The sequence below is a fragment of the Pantherophis guttatus genome, chromosome 5 (genome assembly GCF_059756535.1).
Source record: "Pantherophis guttatus breed Tessera chromosome 5, ASM5975653v1, whole genome shotgun sequence".
In the NCBI taxonomy this organism is placed as follows: domain Eukaryota; kingdom Metazoa; phylum Chordata; class Lepidosauria; order Squamata; family Colubridae; genus Pantherophis; species Pantherophis guttatus.
Window position 1 is genome coordinate 94615750 of NC_142067.1, and position 19263 is coordinate 94635012.

Below are 19263 nucleotides of genomic sequence, written 5' to 3' on the forward strand. Positions count from 1 at the left end.
GACTTGTTATACTTTCCAAATGACTCACATTTCTAAAAAACAATATATATGGTTTATCATCTCACCAGCAAGTACATTAAATCCGGGGCCTAAATTCATCTGACTGTATTACTGCTTCCTTTGCTAAAATTGGAAAGATGGTTTGAAGGTAGGCTGTTATACAATATGAGCATGCCCACCTGATTATTTTAAGATATTTAACAGAGGTTTGGGCACACATATATGAAATACTAAGGGTACTTCAGCAACAACCAAGCTACAAAAGCTCCCACTGTTCTTTTCTACTGGGAAGGAAGGAAGGAAGGAAGGAAGGAAGGAAGGAAGGAAGGAAGGAAGGAAGGAAGGAAGGAAGGAAGGAAGGAAGGAAGGAATTACTATTTTTGCCTTAGCTAAGAGCATTCGAGAAACTATAGTGTCAAATTTATAGCTATAATTTCTTGCAAAACAGCAAATATAATTGCAATAGCAATTTAGCCACAATAACAGGCATGATTATGAAAAACAAAAGAAGGTATTTATATCCTATTAAAATCACTGTGTCTGTAACCTTTAACGGAGCGAAATGGTGCATCTTAAGCCAAAACTTTTTTAACAAAGGTATCTCAAAAGGGCTAACTTACAGAATGCACTCCAAATCAGATCCATGACTCTCCTGGAATTGAAATTTGGCAAATTTTATAAAATATTTTATGACATAAAATTATCATGTATTATTGTGACATAATACAAAATGTCATAAAACATTTCTTTGATCAGCTCTGATATTTGACTGTGCTATACAGTTCAACGTGGACTACTTTCAAGACAGATACATCTCTGAATATCTCCATGAATTTTTAAGAAGTTTAAACTTTTAAGTACATTAGAAGTTCTGCCACTTTTGAAAGCATTGAAGAATCTGATAAGGAAGTATCTCTGAAACGATGACCCAAAAGGTCAGAAGTTGTCTCATTTTGAACTAAAACTGCACAAAAATAAGACAATGATCATAACTTAGTACAGAATTGCACAATCTTGTTTTCTACTAATCTACCCGAAGAGATCGTCATTAAAGTACCGTAATAAAAATTTAATGTCTCATAGTTAGACATTTACTAAACACATCAGTCTGATTTCCCAACCAGAAAACAATCTTTCAAAATAATTAGGAAATTACAGAACAGACACCTCATACTTCTGCTGAAGATCTAATAATCTTCTTTGCCGTTCTGTTTTGTGAACAGTTCCTGGCCATCAAAATTAACAATTAATTGAAAGTTCATTGTTTAAAACTGGAATAATGTGTTCACTCTATAGTTAACATTGATTAAACAGATAAGCAGCATTGCAAACAGAAGTCATTAACTCTGGAACTATTCAAGGCAATGTGATTGCCAATTCAGATGCACTGTGTTCAAACTTACTTCCTTGAAATGCAAATTGTTAATCACTATAAATCTTGTACAAGAATACTAAATTTTGGGGGAGTATTTGCTATGCTCCAGTACTTGCTCTTTCGAAAAAAGGAGCGGTATACCGGTAGTCCTTGATTTACAACCATTTGTTTAGTGACCATTGAAGTTTCAACAGCACTGAAAAAGAGTGACTTACAACCAGTCTTCACGCTTAATGATCGTTGAAGCATCTCCATGGTCATGTGATCAAAATTCAGGTGCTTGGAAAACCACATGTATTTAAAATGATTGACATGTCCGTGGGTCACACAATCGTCATTTGTGACCTTCCCAGCCAGCTTCCAAGAAGCAAAGTTAATGGGGGAAGCTGAAATTGCTTAATGATTGTGTGATTCATTTAACTGCAGTGATACATTCAAACCACCTTGACAAAAAGATTGTAAAATCCATCTTGACTAACTTGACAACAACCTTGCTTAAGCAATGGAAATTCTAGTCCCAGTTTTGGTCATAAGTGAAGGACTACTTGTAAAGAGGTCTAGAATCCTGATCAGAGCATGTATGTGAACTGAATATCAACATAAGTATTCCCATGAATGCTGCAACAAGTGTTTCACTGCAGAAGTGCAAAGTAGAAATACTACTTTAATACATTTTATATTTGATTTTCCTTTGTCATTATTAAAAACACTTTGTATTATCTTTCACATGACAAATTCTCAATGTAAAATATTATAGTTTCCTTATTTTTAATCTTTTGCTCACAAGAGCAGAAGGGAAAATAATAGCACTTTACTATTACAAAGCTACAATATTAGGCAAAAGCAGAGCCAAACTCTTAAACTCTTAAACTGGTGAGAAGCTCTTCTGCCAAATGTTTTTATCTCACTTCACAACAACTGAACCAAATTATACACATTTCTTCAGACTCAACAGATACAACACAACAGACACAGAGTCTGGTTTCATTCAAACAATGGAAAACATCTTTCTGTGTAGAAAAGCAAATATTCCCTCACAGTGCTCCAGTCCTGTTCAAAAAAATGGTACAGACAAAAACCCTAACAAGCACAACTGTGACGCAGTACTAGTTTTCCACATGCATGGATATGTTTGCTTCTCCTCAACTAATGGCAGTCACCTAACTAGGCAAATAGCAGAGCAAATATATCATTCCTAGGAAGCAATCATACAAATTCATTTACAGAATATATTCTTTGGAAGAGATATTTGCAGAGTCTGGGGCAGCAGGTGACATGGCAATACTTCCTCAGTTACCCAATTATAATAATTGCCACTTCCTTTGTGCATCATAGGCCTGTCCAACATAGGCAACTAGAATGCATGACCTGGCTGAGGGAGGCTGGGACGGCCTATAAAAACAGATAGGCTAATTTGTATCGTGGTCATTGGCATCCTTAAATGCCATTCACCTATAGTTCTGACAGGCAGCGAAAGCACATATATACTATACTTTCTGGGTTATAGGAGTACATTACTGCTAAGTCTACTCAGACCTTACAAAAACACACATAAAGATATTAAATAAATGTTATTTTATTCTGAATGTATATTTGCAATTAGATGCTCTTCATTTTTCCTGATGTATTTCTTTCAGGATCTTCTTCTTCTTTATTTCCTCTTTTACCACTTTGGGTGTCAAGGGATCTTTCAGAACCACTATAATTATTTCATAATCCATAAAAAAATATGGACCTACTTCCATTTTTCTAGAAATGGTTTATTTCAAGGAAACCACGGATTATATATTCCAGTGTTGTTGGTAATTTTAAAAAAGTTAAATTTCTCATCTGTTAAAGTATGGTAGTTCTAAATTAATTCAAAACTTTTCTTAGAAATGTTATCTTAACGTTTTCAACAGATGAGTAAACAGAAAAAACAATGGCAGAGAATTTAGCACTTAAGGTAAGAGCAGCAGGCAGGAATAGCTTTATTTGGTATTTCACAAATTACGGTACTATTTCTACTGTATAAAACATCTCCTCCTGAAGCTGATATCAGCTAATAGGGAATATAAGATTAACATTTTTACAAGCAAACATGTACTACCATGTTTGCATTTTGCAAAGAATCCAACTACTATATATATCTTAACATAAATAGGAGAAAACACATGATGCATAAATAAACCCTTTAGCAAACCAGGATTAAAGAATGTGGGTGGCAATCTTGCAGCTGGAAAAAAAAGGTTTCTAGGATAAACACAACTAATTTCATCAGGATTTATTTCCATCAGGATGAGAGATAAGTAACCTAGATTACAATACTTCTGGTTGGGAAAAGATCTGCAATTAAAATGAATATCCTCCTTAGATTGAGATAGCAGTTCCAAGAGTTATCAAATGACATCCCGGAAAATGATAAAGTATAGTGAAAAAAAATCACACATATGGAAGCAAAAAAACACAGCACAGAAGTCTGCTATCTATAAACATAAGGATGCTATCGTGCCTAATTTAAAATGGCCTTTTAAAATGATAGACAATGAGCATAATTATGACAAGAAATGTGTTACAGAACTTGTAAAAGTACTGTCACTGTTAAATTTAAAGCTAAACTAGGCAAAGAATAAAATATTGAATCTATTTTGTTTGATCATAAACAATGTGATTCAGCAGGTCTCTACTGATTAAGGGGTCTGTATAGTAAAGGACAATCCCAAACAGGGAAGCAGTTAATTAAAGATCTAAAACAAGCTATTGTAATTTTAATGTCTTTACCTAATAACATGAATATATTTTATTTCTAACTCCAGGGTTAAATCAAAGGTAAAAAAGACAATTAATTATCACACAGAAATTAATTTTACAACATGATAAAAACACAAAAGTTTTGGTCTCAAAGATCTATAAGTATATAAATTCCTAGCATTAGAAATATTTGGGAGAATAATATTGGAACCTATTGATGAAACTATTTGAACAGTTGACTGTATATTTCATCAAAAAAACACTACCAAAACTGTATCTGCCAAAAACAGAATATATCTCAAAATAATTCATAGTTAGTGTTCTCCCTGCCCTTCCTCTCAGTGAGATTGTAATGCATCTATAAAAAGGTATAATTTATGTCAGTGGAGAAACTGATAGGTTGGTGCTTATTTTCATATATGGTAGCAAAGCTTATTCATTTAAAAAGAATATCTATCTATATAACTATATCTACATCTATCTATCCATCTATCTCTCTATTTATCTATTTTGCAGGATTATTCAGAAAGAGATATCCCCTTCCCCTATATTGACTCTATTATCACCATATAATACCTTGTATATAGAAGCATGAAATAAAGAGCTATTGTCTCCTGTCAAGCTATATTGTAGTTTATTTATGAAGAATGAAGCACCAAGAGACTATGGAATGTAGCCTTAGCTGAAAATGTAATCAAGTAGAGAGGTTAAGCAGAAATATTAATTACAGAAATAATTTTTCTTCAATATGATCTAGGTTTCTGGTACATATTAAGCAAGAAGCTGAGACTATCCAAACCTTCAGTTTTTTGGATAATCATGAACAAGTGGCAAGTTGTAGCAAAGAGTAACTACTTGTACAATTATATATCAATAGTTGTGTTATTTTACACAATTATTGTTTGTGTGTGTGTGTGTGTGTTTGTATAGTTGTGTCTTTAACAAAATAAAATTTAAAAAGATAAATTGCAAACACCTCAGTAAATCTATTCAAAACTATTGCAGGATGGTTTCATTAAAAGTTTGGCTAACATTGGTTTTTAAAGCTCAGTTGTTTCAGTGAGCATCAATAGCATTTGTATTCTATTTTCCAGCAAAAAATATATATTCTTTTTAATGATCATGGGTTGAAGCCCACGCAAGGCATACTCAGACCCACCAAATCAACTCAAATTGAGCTGTTTATCCCCCATTAATATCCATAGATCTTCTCCATATATGACAAAAGTTCAGCTGCCTATTCTGTTTGCTGCACTATGAACCTGCCCCCATTACTATAATCTCCATCTTGTGGTCAACCTATTGCTAAGGCAGGATGAAGCTGATTTAAGGTGCTTTTGAAGAATGGAAGCATCTTCCTAGCAACTGCAAAGACTTTTCACATGGACAATCCATGGCACTTGCAAGATGGGCCTCCAGAGGTCAGCGATCTGCTGGTTCCAGGTGGACCAGCCTCTCCCATCAAACTACTGGGCTCTGTGCCTGCAGCTCCATTTATGCTTGGCTGCCAAAGAGACCAGACACTTCCCTTGCACAGCTATTTTCTTTTTTCCCCCCTTAAGTTCAAACACAGCAATATCAATATAATGTAAAATCAAATGCAGATCTACAGGGAGATTGGTATTCCCATTGACAAATAGAAATACTGTAATCCTAAAAATCCTACCGTAATCCTAAAAGGCAGAAACATCTGAAACTGACCAATGAAATTAACTGAACATCAAGCACCAGGCCAACGCAAGATAGGATGAGATATTATAAATCAGCTGGAGCTTTGGTGTTACTTAAAAAGGGTCAGATCAAGGTTCAAAAATAAACCAACAATTCAATAAAGATTTTAGATAACCCCAACCCTCAGTAGACCCCAGTAAAAGAGAAGAAACTGTTCTAGCAACAGCACCTTCTCATTTGAGATTGGCCAGAGGTGAGCAACACTATGGGTCTTGTTGCTGAGGCATGGTTAAAAAGTAGACTTGTGTGGGCAAGCATTTAAAATTAGTAACCCAAGCCTAAAATTAAGCTAGTCTTTGTAACAGCTCCTGGATGACTAGCACTCTACAAGAAAGGTGTGATCTGTGTGAAATAGTTTTAACAACCATACGATTTAGGATTATTCTGGGAAGGTATCAAGTTGATCCTTTTAAATGTCTTGTCAATTCACAGATGAATCAGGAACCTATAATGTAATCCTCTATGTAAAAGGCCGTTTACATGCCAAGAAAACAGATTAATGAAGAAAAAGCCTTGGCTCCGGGGCAAGAACTCCTGGGAACCCATTCCGCAAAACATAACCCTGGATTATGTCCTAGAAAAGAAAAGAAAAGAAAAGAAAAGAAAAGAAAAGAAAAGAAAAGAAAAGAAAAGAAAAGAAAAGAAAAGACAAAAGCCCCTGAACCTGCCAATAAACAATCACCTTCTCTTCCTCCTTTTTTTATTAAATCCTGTGCGACTCACGCCCTCCAGTTTGCATCAGACAAATGCAGCTATCGGATCACACACCAGCGCCAGAGAAAGACATCAGCAGCATCCCTCCTACTACGAGACGTGCACAATCCGTGGTTGTTAAATATGTCCTCCCCACGGCATCGGCGGGCCGAGGCAAAGCAGAACCCGTCACGCGCCGGTCTCTTCTCCCTCCCCACCGCCCCAAGTTGTCCAAACAAAACCGAACAATGGAGTAAAAAAGCAGCCCCTTCTGAGCAGAAGCGGGGCAGCGCCGAAGCTCTCTTTCTTCCCCCCCCCCACCTCCGCCCTCCTTCGTGTTTATTTGACAGCTCCTTGCAAAGCAGGCGAGGGAGAGGACGCGACGCTGAGCCGCCGCCGTTACCCCTCCCTGCCGCCCCTCACCCTCTTTGGCTGGGACTCTTGCTGCAGAGCTACCACCACCCACCCACCCAACCCCGGCCGCCCCTCAGGGAAGCAGCGTTTGCAACCGAGAGCGCGGGAGGTAACCATGAGCAGCGGAAGGAGGACCCGTTTTGCAAGGACGCCCGTCTTACCCCGCTCGGACTAGAGGAGCCGCAGCTTCCTCAGCAAGCCTTGCGCAACATGCTGGACTGGCTCGTGGCCCTTTCGAGGTCCGAGGAGCTGCGGCTGCAACCTCACCTTCCCGTCGGATGTGGCTCTTCTTCGCACCCTACAGCAGCTTCTTCTGCTACTGCAGCAAGCCGGGCTCCCTAGCGCGCATACACCCAGGCAGCTATGACGCCATAATCCACCCAGGCTCCTCCTCCGCCTCCCGTTCTTCAGCGCTTGCGCCGCCCACCGCTTCTCTGCCCTCGGGGCCGCACTTCGCCCCCCTCCCTCCCCCCCCCCCCCGACCGCTCTCCCTGCAAATTCGGGGCCTGGGCTCGCGCGCCTCAGCTGCGGGGATCCGGATGAGCGCGAGGCGGCAGCCGAGAGAGGGCGAGATTTCGTAACTCCTGGCGAGCGCCATCTAGCGGTGGCCTTAGCTTTTACCGCGCAGCTGCGGTCGCCGCCCTACGTACCTCTCAGCATGTAATATTAAGGCCGATTCCCCCCCCCCCCCCCTTTGAGGCACATTTTGAATGAATAGTGTGTAAGCACAGGAAATGCCTGAATCTGAGCACCATTATCAAGTTCTCAGTTTAGTTATATATACTGTACTCTTTAAATCATACTGTCCTAGTTTGATGATTTGATCACAAATCTTATTACGTTCCTTGATAAAGTGACAAAATTAGTGCACCAGAGAAATGCTGTGGATATAATTTACTTGGGACTTCAGTAAGGCATTTCATAAAGTAGACAACAACCTACTACCTGATAAGATTAAAAATGTGGGTTAGACATCATCACCGCCAGATTAATGCTCCAACGCTGGAAGTTTTTAAGAAGAGATTGGATAACCATATTTATTCTATTCAGAATGGGCTAAAGCAGTATTTCTTGAACTTGGAAAATTTAAGACATGTGTTCAATTCCCAGAATTCCCCAGTTAGTAGACATAGCTACCCAACAGAATATTTTGATTTTGCAATTCATTAGTTTCATTACTAATCTCCATGGTTTTCTTCCTCCTCTTCTTCTTTGCAGTCAGCAAATAGTTTTTACTAATCAATTTTCAAAAAACATAAAAACAAAAAGAAACAACTCATCATACACAAAATAAAGGGAAAAAGCACTGTAAAAGTTTCTCTCTTAACGTACCTAAGAATAGGCAATAATTATAGCTCTGCTGTGATGAGTTTAGGCTCCTTTCACTGAAAAGCTTCAAAATGGTTTTACAAATAAACAAACTGCATTTCAAATTTTGTGAGTCATTCTAGTGTTTCCTATTTCCTTAGAAGACTAAAAATGAGTACACAATGAAAATAAACATGGAAAAAAAATAAAGTTAAAAGGCATGTGTTGCTACTTTTGTACAATTTGTTTTGGAAGTAGCTAAATCCAGTCTAACAAACAGGATGGTTTATAATCGTCATCTCAGAAATTTCACACCCACACACCCACACATATAGAATACACAGTGCTTTTCAGAAATTGGAGCTAAGTATACAAATACATAGTACAATACCTGACCAGGAAATTGTGTAAATTGAATTATGTATCAATTATTTACAAAAATAGCAAAATTATGGAAAAATATAATTCATAAGTGACTTTGGATAAAAACATTTGCCAAAGATACTTCATGACATGAAGTATCATGTCATGAAGGGGGGATGCACAAAGAAAGCATCCCACCTTGAATCATTAAAATAACTGCATCTTTTTTCAGATTATTTATTAAATTTGTATGATGCTCAACTCAATAAGATCCATTCAGCTACTTCCAAAGCTGTTCCTGATCATCTTTCCACCTAGTCACTTCAAAATATTTTTTTCTGAATAACCTCTTTTAAATGCACAAAATTGAAAAAGTCTTTAAAATCAGTTGGTCGTTAGTTCCCCAGAAGATATTTTGAAAAAGGAAAATAATTCCTTTTAGTTCATATTAAGAATAATCAAGATTATGCATTAAATTGAAAATAATATTCATGCTATCAGTATGCAATAGGAAATCTCAAGTTGCGGTCATGTGATGTCACGGTTGAAGACCTGGCTGATTCACTTAGCAACAGCAGCAGAACAGACGGTATAAGCCTGGTGTGATGATGTGATGTTTCAGTGTACAACTGTGTTGCTCAGCAATGGAGATGCTGGTCCCACTTGTGGAGACCTATGACTGGTTTTCACACTTACGACCATTGCAGCATCTCTGTAGTCATGTGATCAAAATTCAGATGCTTGACAACTGGAATATATTTATGACAGTTGTACTTTCCTGAGGTCATGGAATCACCATTTGTAACCTTCCAGCCAGCTTCCGGCAAGCAAAGTCAATGGGGGGAACCAGATTCACTTTACAAGTGCAATGATTCGCTTAACAACTGCAGCAAAAAGGTCATAAAATGGGGCACAACTAACTTAACAACTGTCTTGATTAGCAATGGAAATTTTGGGCTCCATTGTGATTGTATCTGTATGGGGAATGCTACATTTTTACTGCAAAGTCTTTTAACAAAAGGCAAACACGGGGAATCTAGTTCCAATACAGTATTTATTTATTGGCATACAGTACCTTGCCTTCTAGATAACAAAATAACAGAGTTGGAAGGGACCTTGGAGGTCTTCTAGACCAACCCCTTGCTCAAGAAATCCTATACTATTTCAAAAAAGTTGTTATCCAAGTCTTAAAAATCTCATGTGTTGGAGCACCCACAACTTCTGGAAGCAAGTCCTTGGCCTCACGGTCAGGAAAATTTTCCTTAATTCTAGATTAGTTCTCTCCTTGATTAGTTTTCATCCATTGCTTCTTGTCCTGCCTTCAGGTGCTTTGGAAAATAGGTTGACTCCCTCTTTGTAATGGCAACCCCTTAGATATTGCAACACTGCTATCGGGCCCCCCCAATCCGTTTTTTCATTAAACTAAACATACCCTATTCCTGCAATTGTTCTTCCTTTGTTTTAGTCTCCGGCCCCCTAATCATCTTTGCTGCTCTTCTCTTGACTCTTTCTAGTGTCTTTTAACATCTTTTTTACATCGTGGTGACCAAAACTGGATGCAATATTCCAAGTGTGGTCATACTAAGGCTACTAACACTTCACGTGATTTTGATCTTGACATGTCAAACATTCAGAAAATGCCTAATTGATTCTGTTGGTATATTCCTCCCAACTCCCCAGAAAAAAATGAAAGGAGAAACAATTATTTACATATTCATTTATTTTTTAAAAAAATACATTCTAATCACGTGTGATGCTATGTATCATATAAAGAAACATCAAATGATTATAAAAATGAAATACGAATAAAACAAACTCATTTTCTGAGAGTCTAATGGCACAAGAGCCTGGCCCTCTCACATGACTTCCAGCGAGTCCAAAGTTGTGCGAGAACACATCCTAGTCTTGCATGGCCTCCACAGTCTCCAAAAATCTCATGAGAACAGGCCATGCTTTTGAGAATAGTTCCTGGGTGTGGTGAACACTGGAGTGATAGCCAAAATTTTACTGGAGGAGCATAGGCACTTCTTAGAAAACAGAACAGATACCTTAGTAGTTGTGAGTAATGTGTTGTCAATTTCTACCATAGTTGGTGGCCTGTAATTTCATCACAGAAATCACATATAAAAAGTGATTAGAGTTTTAGGTATAAATAGCAAAATGATGGAGCGCAGCAAAAATATTCCTGTAGAATATTCATTCTAATAAGCAGCAATATGTTTTGGAGAAAAAGTAAAACCAGCTAGCCTTTTCCAATCTGCTATTCTTAAATATGTGTTGACACCTTAGCTTTAGACATTTCTACCTGAAGGCCACAAATTTTAACCATTTTCAAATGAGTTTTAGAGCTTGCTTTCTGAAATTGCAGTGTTTGCAGAAAATGAGTTCTACCTCATTTGCTGAATCTGGAAATTCATGAATGTTTGTAGTATATACATTTATCTACTTCAGTGGATACCAGCTTGCATTATACTATATGACTCCACACTTCTTTTCCAGAACTAGAGCAATACTTTCTTATAAGAAAATGTCTAATTAATTTGGCATTTTTGCAGAATACTTGCTAAAAGACAAAAAAATATAAGTACAATAATACTACATATTGAAACATTAATATTATAAAATGAATTAACCTATACAATAATTCAGTTCCTTGAAAAATAATACCAAGGTTAAAGAGATCAGTTGAAATTAAAGATTTTATTTACAATATGATAGCCACAAAACTGCCAGACTTGATTTTCAATTCAGTACATCTAATATTCACAGTGCCAATCATTTCATGATATCACATCCAGGAATAGCTTCGAAGGAAACCCAGAGAATTCTGGTCTTTCAATCTGCCAAAAATATCCCCAAGATTGTTTCTTAAAATGCAGCTTCAATATCCTTTTATTCCTCTGAATCTTGTTCTGTTATCTAACTTTAAAGGAGAAAAATAAATATAAGTAAAAACGACTAACTTTTTATTATATAAAACTTCCTATAACTAGTTGTTTTATTTTAAGAAACTTATACAAAAATATGGCAATATTTACCATATAGTCCAGATTGTATTTCCTGGAAGGAAATTTCCTGGGAGGAATTCTAAATGGGTAAAAATTTTCCCGAGTTTAAAATAGTTTAGACTAACTGAATACCCGTGCTCAGCTATGAAACTGTGATCGGGCTTGATAAATCAACACTTACAGCTTGAAAATTAATGAGTAGTTAGGATCGGCCTATCCTATCCCCTTCTCTCCCTCAGCCTTGCCCCACAGAAGCCTCCCTTATCCTATGCCCTGGTTGCTGCTGTGAAAGTGAAAGTGAAATTCCTCTCCTCTGCTTGTGTTTTGCATTTGGAACAGATTTCTTTTCAGGTGGGGAGGGGAAGTAGAACTCCTTAGCATCAGAGGGCTGTCTGGAAAGTGAAACAGTATTTGCTGTGTGAGGAAGGAGACAGGAAGGAGCCTGGCCATGGCTTAGCTCAACTGTTCTGTAGTGAAGCTGCTTCCTGCTGTGAAAGTAAAACTGAAAATGAAACTCCTCTCCTCTGCTTGTGTTTTGCATTTGGAACAGATTTCTTTTCAGGTGGGAAGGGGGAGTAGAACTCCTTAGCATCAGAGCCTGTTAATAATAATATAGGAAATACTATTGCTCTGGTGGTCATTTCAAAAAATCCTTTCTTAGTGAGCATCTAAGAAGCCAAGAGCAACATATGTGGCAAATTTCAAGTTTGTAGACTTTATGGTTCTGGAGATTTCATGATTATGGCGTGAATGGTTTTTGCTTTTATATATATATAGATTAAAAGTAAATTCAACATTTTAAAAAATGCCAACAAAAGGAATATGTTCAGCAGTTATACAATAAGCACTTAAAGCTATTCAAATTTGAATAGCTTTTTTGGAAAGTCATGCTTGTAATCGTCTTCACATTCATGCATAGTTCATCGGATCTTCTACAGTATTTTTTTTTCAGAATTGTATGTTATAGAATTAAAATACAATCTGACTTCAAGTTCTTAGTGAGTGTTGTGATTCATATAGAGAAACAATAGTAAATCTATGTTGTCCAGGTTGGTAGGATGTAAAAAATAAATATTACTATCTTGAATCAGTCTTGTAAGCTCAAAAATAAACAAATGCACTTTTTTTTAGAACCCACTTGATATATTCCTGTCTTTGCTTTATCTGGGATGTCTAAAACTACTGTTGATTAAGAATGTCATAGCCTGTATATTACATGATTAATAAGCAAACATAATAGTTATATTCTCTGCAGCTATTTTTATGCTATTATGGTGTTTTTAAATTTTGGCTGTTTCATCTTGTATTTATTTTGTTTTAATTGTTAGTTGTTCAAAATCATGTATATGAGTTTGATAACAATATAAACTTATTAAATAACTAAAAATGTAGGCTGAAAAACTAAGAAAGGTTGCCTGTACTGATGGCTTTATATTCCATAGTGAAAGTCTGGGGGGGTGGAGATCTTCTCTACCCACTCAGCCACTCCCAACGTAATAGACCCCAAGCTAAGCAGCAGAGCCAAGTTTTCAGGCTCTTCTGGAAGGCCAGATGTGTGGGAGGCAGACATCACTTCCAACAGGAGAATATTCCAGAGGCTCTTCTCCTGGACTCCACCAACTGAAATTCTTTGGCAGATGGGATCTGAAGTAGGCCCTTTCTGCTGGAACCAGTGGGTTGGGCTAGTCTTATTGGGGTGATATGGTTCCCCAGATATCCTGGCTCCATGCATAAAGGGCTTTAAAGGTGATGACCAATACCTTGAATTAACAAGCAATAGAGGTTTCTCATTTTTTTTCCTCCTAAGACAGTAATGTGTGACTCCACTCACATACCCAGGGATGGGCTGAGCTTCTGATGACTTCCACTGAGTTACAGAGAATAAAATTAGCAGGTTGCAATTCAGAACACAGGAAAAGGTCTTTAAAAAATAATCACCTTAGTCTGATGAAATATACATATATTGTCTGCTCTCTACAAGTACATTCCACTTTGCAGTGAGGAGGTAGTGATTTATGTAAATCAAAAAAGCAAGCTCAGCAGCAGCCTCTCACATTTTTGCATTTTTCTCAAGGGATTCCTCTTACAAACTTACCAATGATCTTCTGCATTCAAACATGGAAATTAGCAAACTTCTGCAATGTCCTTCCTTCAAGCATTGTTTGGCGCTCTTCCCTTCCTGATATAAAAGATACCCAGATAAAATTCAATATATTCACTTAGGTGTTAGCAAAAATTTATATTATACATAATCTTTCACAATATTTTTTTCCAACATAAGCAAAAGCAAAGAATGACCAAAAAGTAAAACTTGCTAAAAAAAAAAATCATTGCAATGCAAAAAAAATCTTCATTGCAGTGAAGAACAAAACAGTCTTCATATACCGTGTTTCCCCGAAAATAAGACAGGGTCTTATTTTCTTTTGACCCTCCCCCAAATAAGGACTTGGCCTTATCAGGGGGTCTTATTATTTTGGGGGTGCAGGAGGCGGCGAGCGTGGGACTGGATGTCCTGTCGCTGCGGTCACCTCCCGTGTTCTTCATGCCAGCCAAGCGGCGCAACACGTTCCACCCCACCCCAATGGCAACAGCTGCTTCCCTTCCCTGCCGTCTCTTTATCGAGAGGGGTGGCAGGTGGGGTGGGGGACAAGCGAGACGGGTGAAGCGAGACATGGTTCCCCTTGCTGTTTCTTTTCCCCCCCTCTCCGGGCATGATAGGGCTCCTGCCCTTCGCTTAGCCCCCTTTAGGGATGCAATTTGGGAGTGGCAGGTAGGGCGGGTGAGAAGCAGGACATGCATCTTATCTTTCCAGCTCCTTCACATTCCTTGCCGTTGTGTCCAGGGAAACACACTGTAAAAGAAAACCTTCTCAGGAGTTTCACAGTGTGTTTCCCTGGACACAATGGCAAGGAAAGTGACGGAATTTGAAAGGTAAGAGCGAGCCACGTCTCGCTCCATGCGTCTTGCTTCTCCCCCGCCCCACCTGCCACCCCTTTCAATAAAGAGATGGCGGGAAAGGGAAGCAGCCAGGCTGCTGTTGCCATTGGGGTGGGCTGGGACGTGTTGGGCCACTCGGCGAACAGGGAGGGGAGGGCATGTCCCCCCCTTCCCCGCCTCAACTCATTTTGGTTGTGCAACAAGCAACTAGAGGAAATGGCGGGACCGGTTGTGCATCTGTGTAAGTAGTTGGTGGGGCGCTTATTTTGCGGGGGTGGCTTATATTATCGCATGCGCTGAAAAGCCCGATTGGTCTTATTATCCGGACATGTCTTATTTTCAGGGAAACACAATAGCCTTCCTTAAGATGACTGTAGAAGGCCCAGAGAACAAGTTTCAAAAGAAAAGACCTAAAATTGTGAAGGACTGTCCCAATAGTTTCCAAGTTTGATATTAACAAAAGCTGGCTGGACTTATTTTCAAAAACCATTCTCAAGGCTGGGCTTTTTCATATGGGCACTCTGTATTGGATTCATACTGAATCTAACAGTATATAATTTGCTGTATGATAAAATATTAAAATTCTTTGCTCCCATTCAGCAATAGGCAATAAATACACACCTTGTCATAATGTGCTGTCAAGCACTTATTTTACTACACACCAGATCTATTTAATACTCTTTTAAACTTTATTTTAACAAGAAAAGTTATATAAACATTGGCATGATGCAAAATAAGGTCCCACTTTTCGAGTCATATTTATTTCCAGGAATACCTTTAACCCACTGAGAACATGAAGACACTTGGGGCAGGGAATTGTTCTCTAGTAAATAAATGCTTTGTAATTGGTCAATCACTGAAGTAGCTATTTGTATTTTTATTTGTATTCATAACATATTTGTACCATTCTAAAAGTGACCTTGGTCCAGGAAGACTGTTTACCTCTGTTTATCTCAAAAAATTTTAAATTGAGAGGACAAAGACATTATTTTAGTAGATAGTCTTCTTTCAATGTTCTCTTATGGTTTTATAAGGTACATTCTTATCAAACAAGATCACTGCATACTTTTTTACTGTAGACCCTCATAAAGTGTTATGCACCTTTTAAAAACAAAAGTTCTCTAGCTGATATAAGTTGTTACACTCAGAAATGTTGTTCAAAATGTACTGAGTTTAATATTTCTCTTCTTCATATATGCAGCCTAATAGCTTTCTCAGAAGGGATTACACATTGCACATTAAGTCACTTAAAAACGAAGTAGGAAGGAGACCCCTTCAGGAAGAGCAGTGTAAGGAAATAAGTACATCATATTATTAGCTGTAAAATGGAAAGGAAAAGGTGAAAACCCTTTCACACAAAATGTTTCTGTTCTCCTGGCTTCTCCTCCTCTTCTTCATATTTCATGTGAATATCTTAAAATATTTATTTAAAACATTTATATAACCACCCATCTTCTAACCAATTCTGGATGGCTCCCAATCAAAAGTTAAAGCAATGTATAAAACCACATTAAAACTATACAACCAAACACATGAAAAAATTAAAATAAACCGCAATAGGTTATTAAGAATCAATACTTGAAAACTACTTTTCTTCTTATAAGATATAATCAAATGTAATTCCTGCAAAGTTCAAGGTTTTGCTAAGAAGAACATGCACTGAACTAGGGTATAGATCAGGGGTCATCAACCTTTCGGACCTCAGGGATCACTAAATTTATAATTTTAAATCCCATGGACCACTAATATGAATTTTAAAAAAAAGAGAAATAGTACTTAGTGCAATATTAAAAATGCAAATAATTTTTCTGCGGACCACCAAAATTTTCTTGCAGACCACCAGTGGTCCACAGACCACCAGTTGGTGACCACTGGTATACATGTCCTGGAAAAGGGTTGATTCAAATCCAAATTTCTCACTGTTGTGTATAATGTATAACAATGATGGCAGCAAATCTGGATTACTAGGAGCCAAACGTTCCTGGAAAGAAACTCCTTCTCTGACATGAAAGCACTGGCCCTCTTGATCAAAAAGGCTACATTTTAATGCCGAAGCCAATACTTTTATTTGACAGTACGGCCTTCTAAGGCAGGGGTCTCCAACCTTGGCCAACTTTAAGCCTGGTGGAATTCAACTCTCAGAATTCCCCAGCCAGCAAAGCTTGGGAGTTGAAATCCACCAGGCTTAAAGTTGGCCAAGGTTGGAGACCCCTGCTGTAAGGAAGCCGGCAGCCTTTCACAGTCAAGTCACCCATCGAGGCTGGCTCCTCTTCTTTTGGAAAAGAACGGGATGTAAATGCCTATGGGACAGTCTCAGTCATCCAGGTGGTAGTTGTCCCAAAGGTGCTTTTTCAAAAGGCAACTGGGCCAGTGGTGGGTTTCAAAATTTTGTATTACCGGTTCTGTGGGTGAGGCTTGGTGGGTGGGCGTGGCAGGGGAAAGATACTGTAAAATCTCCATTCCCTCCTCACTCCAGGGGAAAGATACTGTAAAATCTCCTTTCTCTCCCCAATCCAGGGGAAGGATACTGCAAAATCCCCATTTCCTCCCGATCAGCTGGGACTTCAGAAGCAGAGAATAGATGGGGTCTGAGCCAGTCAGAATTTTTACTATCGGTTCTCCGAACTACTCAAAATTTCTGCTACCGGTTCTCCAGAACTGGTCAGAACCTGCTGAAACCCACCTCTGAACTGGGCTCTCCCAAGAGGCAGTGCTAACGACCAGATGACTTGCAAGGGAGTACAAATCTGTCCATTTGAGCCTGACTAGGTGGCCCCCAGTGGCTAAGACACTGATCAGAAAGGTCGGCAGTTCGACGGTTCGAATCCCTAGTATAGATCTCCTGCGTGAGCAAGGGGTTGGGCTGGATGACCTCCGAGAGTCCCTTCCAACTCTCTTACTGTTACACATTTCCCACCATTCGTTCAGAACGGAAGAAGCTGCTTAGATGCGAAGCGAAACGTCTTCAGAGCAAGCAAAGAACGTCCCAGGTGCCTTTTGGGGGAAAAAGCACCTTCGGGGCAACGGAAAGCCCAGAGGGCCTTTCTCTACCCTGCCGCCCCATTTCCTCGGCCGCCCCCACCCCCAGTCGAAGGGCCCAAGCGACGCCCCGAGCTCCATCTTCCCGCAGCCTCCCAGCTACCTTGATGACGCAGGGACACTCCAGCAGGCAGGTCTTCAGGTCCTCGCGTATCCCGGAGCAGGCCCGCTTGTCCTCCTCTTTCCCTTCGTAGTATTTCGGCATGGCGGCGAGGCGTATTCTGGGCTTTCGGCGTCCACGGAGTCCACCCGCGGCTCCGCAACTTCCTCAGCCGCAAGAACTACGCTTCCCGAGAGCCACCTTCTTCGCTCACCTTTCACCTTTCGTAAAGGGAGTTACGAAAAGGGTAGAAAAGGCGCCTTGCTTCCGTGAGGGGGAGCTTCGTTTTCAATTGGAAACGTGCTTACCTGCCTCTCCCGCTCCCGCGGGCCAGACAGCGGCCCGTAAGACTTCAGTGGGAGAACTCAGTATTTAGGTGTAGGCGTTATTTGATAGGACTTTATTGGGCAACTGTGGCCCTTTTACAACCTGTGGACTTCAACTCCCAGAATTCCTGAGACAGCCAAACTGGCTCAGGAATTCTGGGAGTTGAAGTCCACAGGTTGTAAAAGGGCCACAGTTGCCCACCCCTGCTTTATAGGTTTGCAGGGGATCTTATTGTAAGGTGGTTCGATTTTTGTTTTGATACGCATCGACGCATTAGCTGGATTCATGCGGGACTCATCAGCTAAAATATAGTGTGTTCCATGATAAATCAGAAATTGTTTGTTATTTATAGTGAACACAGTCTGTTGTGTAATCTATGATTAACTATGGCTTAGTGCAAGGGTCTCCAACCTTGGCAACTTTTAAGACTCGTGGACTTCAACTCCCAGAGTTGGCTTAGTGAGTCGCATTAGTGTGACACCTCTTGCTTAGTGTTTTTTTCTCTCTCTGGTATGAAAAATAGCTCTGTTATTGAAAAATCTAGTATCATCCTTACGTTGCACAAGGCTGTGTGCAAAACGGTAAAAAAAATCTAAGCACTGCGTTGACCCCGAATAACAACTACCTTTGAACGGCACAAAAAAGAGAGAGACATAAATAGATGACCAGCAAAGCGATAGGGAGTTGCATAAATCTTTGCCTCCGCAATCTAATATCCATCGATTTTTGCAGTTAGAACTCTTTCCCACAGTAGAATAAGTCATACTCGTATTACGTTAGATGCTTTCATTATAAAAAATGTATGAATCTTTATTTCTGCCCGTTGGCCAATATTGTTTACTTTGAAAGGGAATAGTGAGATTGAACGAATAGAGTAGAGTAGAGTAGAGTAGAGTAGAGTAGAATAGAATAGAATAGAATAGAATAGAATAGAATAGAATAGAATAGAATAGAATAGAATAGAATAGAATAGAATAGAATAGAATAGAATTCTTTATTGCCAAGCGTGATTGGACACACAAGGAATTTGTCTTCCACGTTTTAAATAAAAATACAACGGTGAGTCGGTTTAACATTGGAGAATCAGCATAAAAAAACCTAGCAGTATCTCTTTATAGTAGTATCATAGCATTAAATTAAAAAGAAACGTGCAACGTAACCCACTATAACATATTCCTGTTCAAGGACTGACCCTTCTATCCTTTTTAAAAGTCCGTGTACGTCATCATCCTGCGCTT

General features: G+C 39.0%; 2 protein-coding genes across 23 annotated transcripts in view; both read right to left on the reverse strand.

Annotated features, from left to right (window-relative positions):
- The window catches only part of INPP4A (inositol polyphosphate-4-phosphatase type I A), a 111792-nt gene extending 104528 nt beyond the window's left edge, over positions 1-7264 (reverse strand). For 10 of the 22 annotated variants that reach the window (XM_087871478.1, XM_087871469.1, XM_087871477.1 and 7 more), the window contains exon 1: positions 7211-7264. The gene's annotated coding sequence lies outside the window, so the exon portion shown is untranslated. Of the gene's footprint in view, positions 1-6518; positions 6759-7104 lie in introns of those variants that run through there. The other 12 variants (XM_034431346.3, XM_034431348.3, XM_034431344.3 and 9 more) reach the window with 2 other exon arrangements.
- A 3052-nt stretch (positions 7265-10316) lies between these two features.
- COA5 (cytochrome c oxidase assembly factor 5) lies at positions 10317-18129 on the reverse strand. The gene is made up of 3 exons (XM_034431334.3): positions 17702-18129; positions 13718-13801; positions 10317-11537 (listed from the first exon to the last, which is right to left on the reverse strand). Exons 1-3 carry the CDS (start codon positions 17801-17803, stop codon positions 11496-11498), a joined length of 228 nt encoding a protein of 75 aa, XP_034287225.1. The 5' UTR covers positions 17804-18129; the 3' UTR covers positions 10317-11495.
- Between the last annotated feature and the right edge of the window lie 1134 nt (positions 18130-19263).

What these genes read in the sequence shown, in the direction of transcription:
- COA5 (XM_034431334.3), bottom strand. Translation starts at nt 17,803, where the DNA reads ATGCCGAAATACTACGAAGGGAAAGAGGAGGACAAGCGGGCCTGCTCC. An exon ending in AGTGTCCCTGCGTCATCAAG is followed by an intron (nt 13,802 to 17,701) that starts GTAGCTGGGAGG and finishes CTTTTATATCAG; the next exon opens with GAAGGGAAGAGCGCCAAACA. An exon ending in TTGAATGCAGAAGATCATTG is followed by an intron (nt 11,538 to 13,717) that starts GTAAGTTTGTAA and finishes TCTCCTTTAAAG; the next exon opens with TTAGATAACAGAACAAGATT.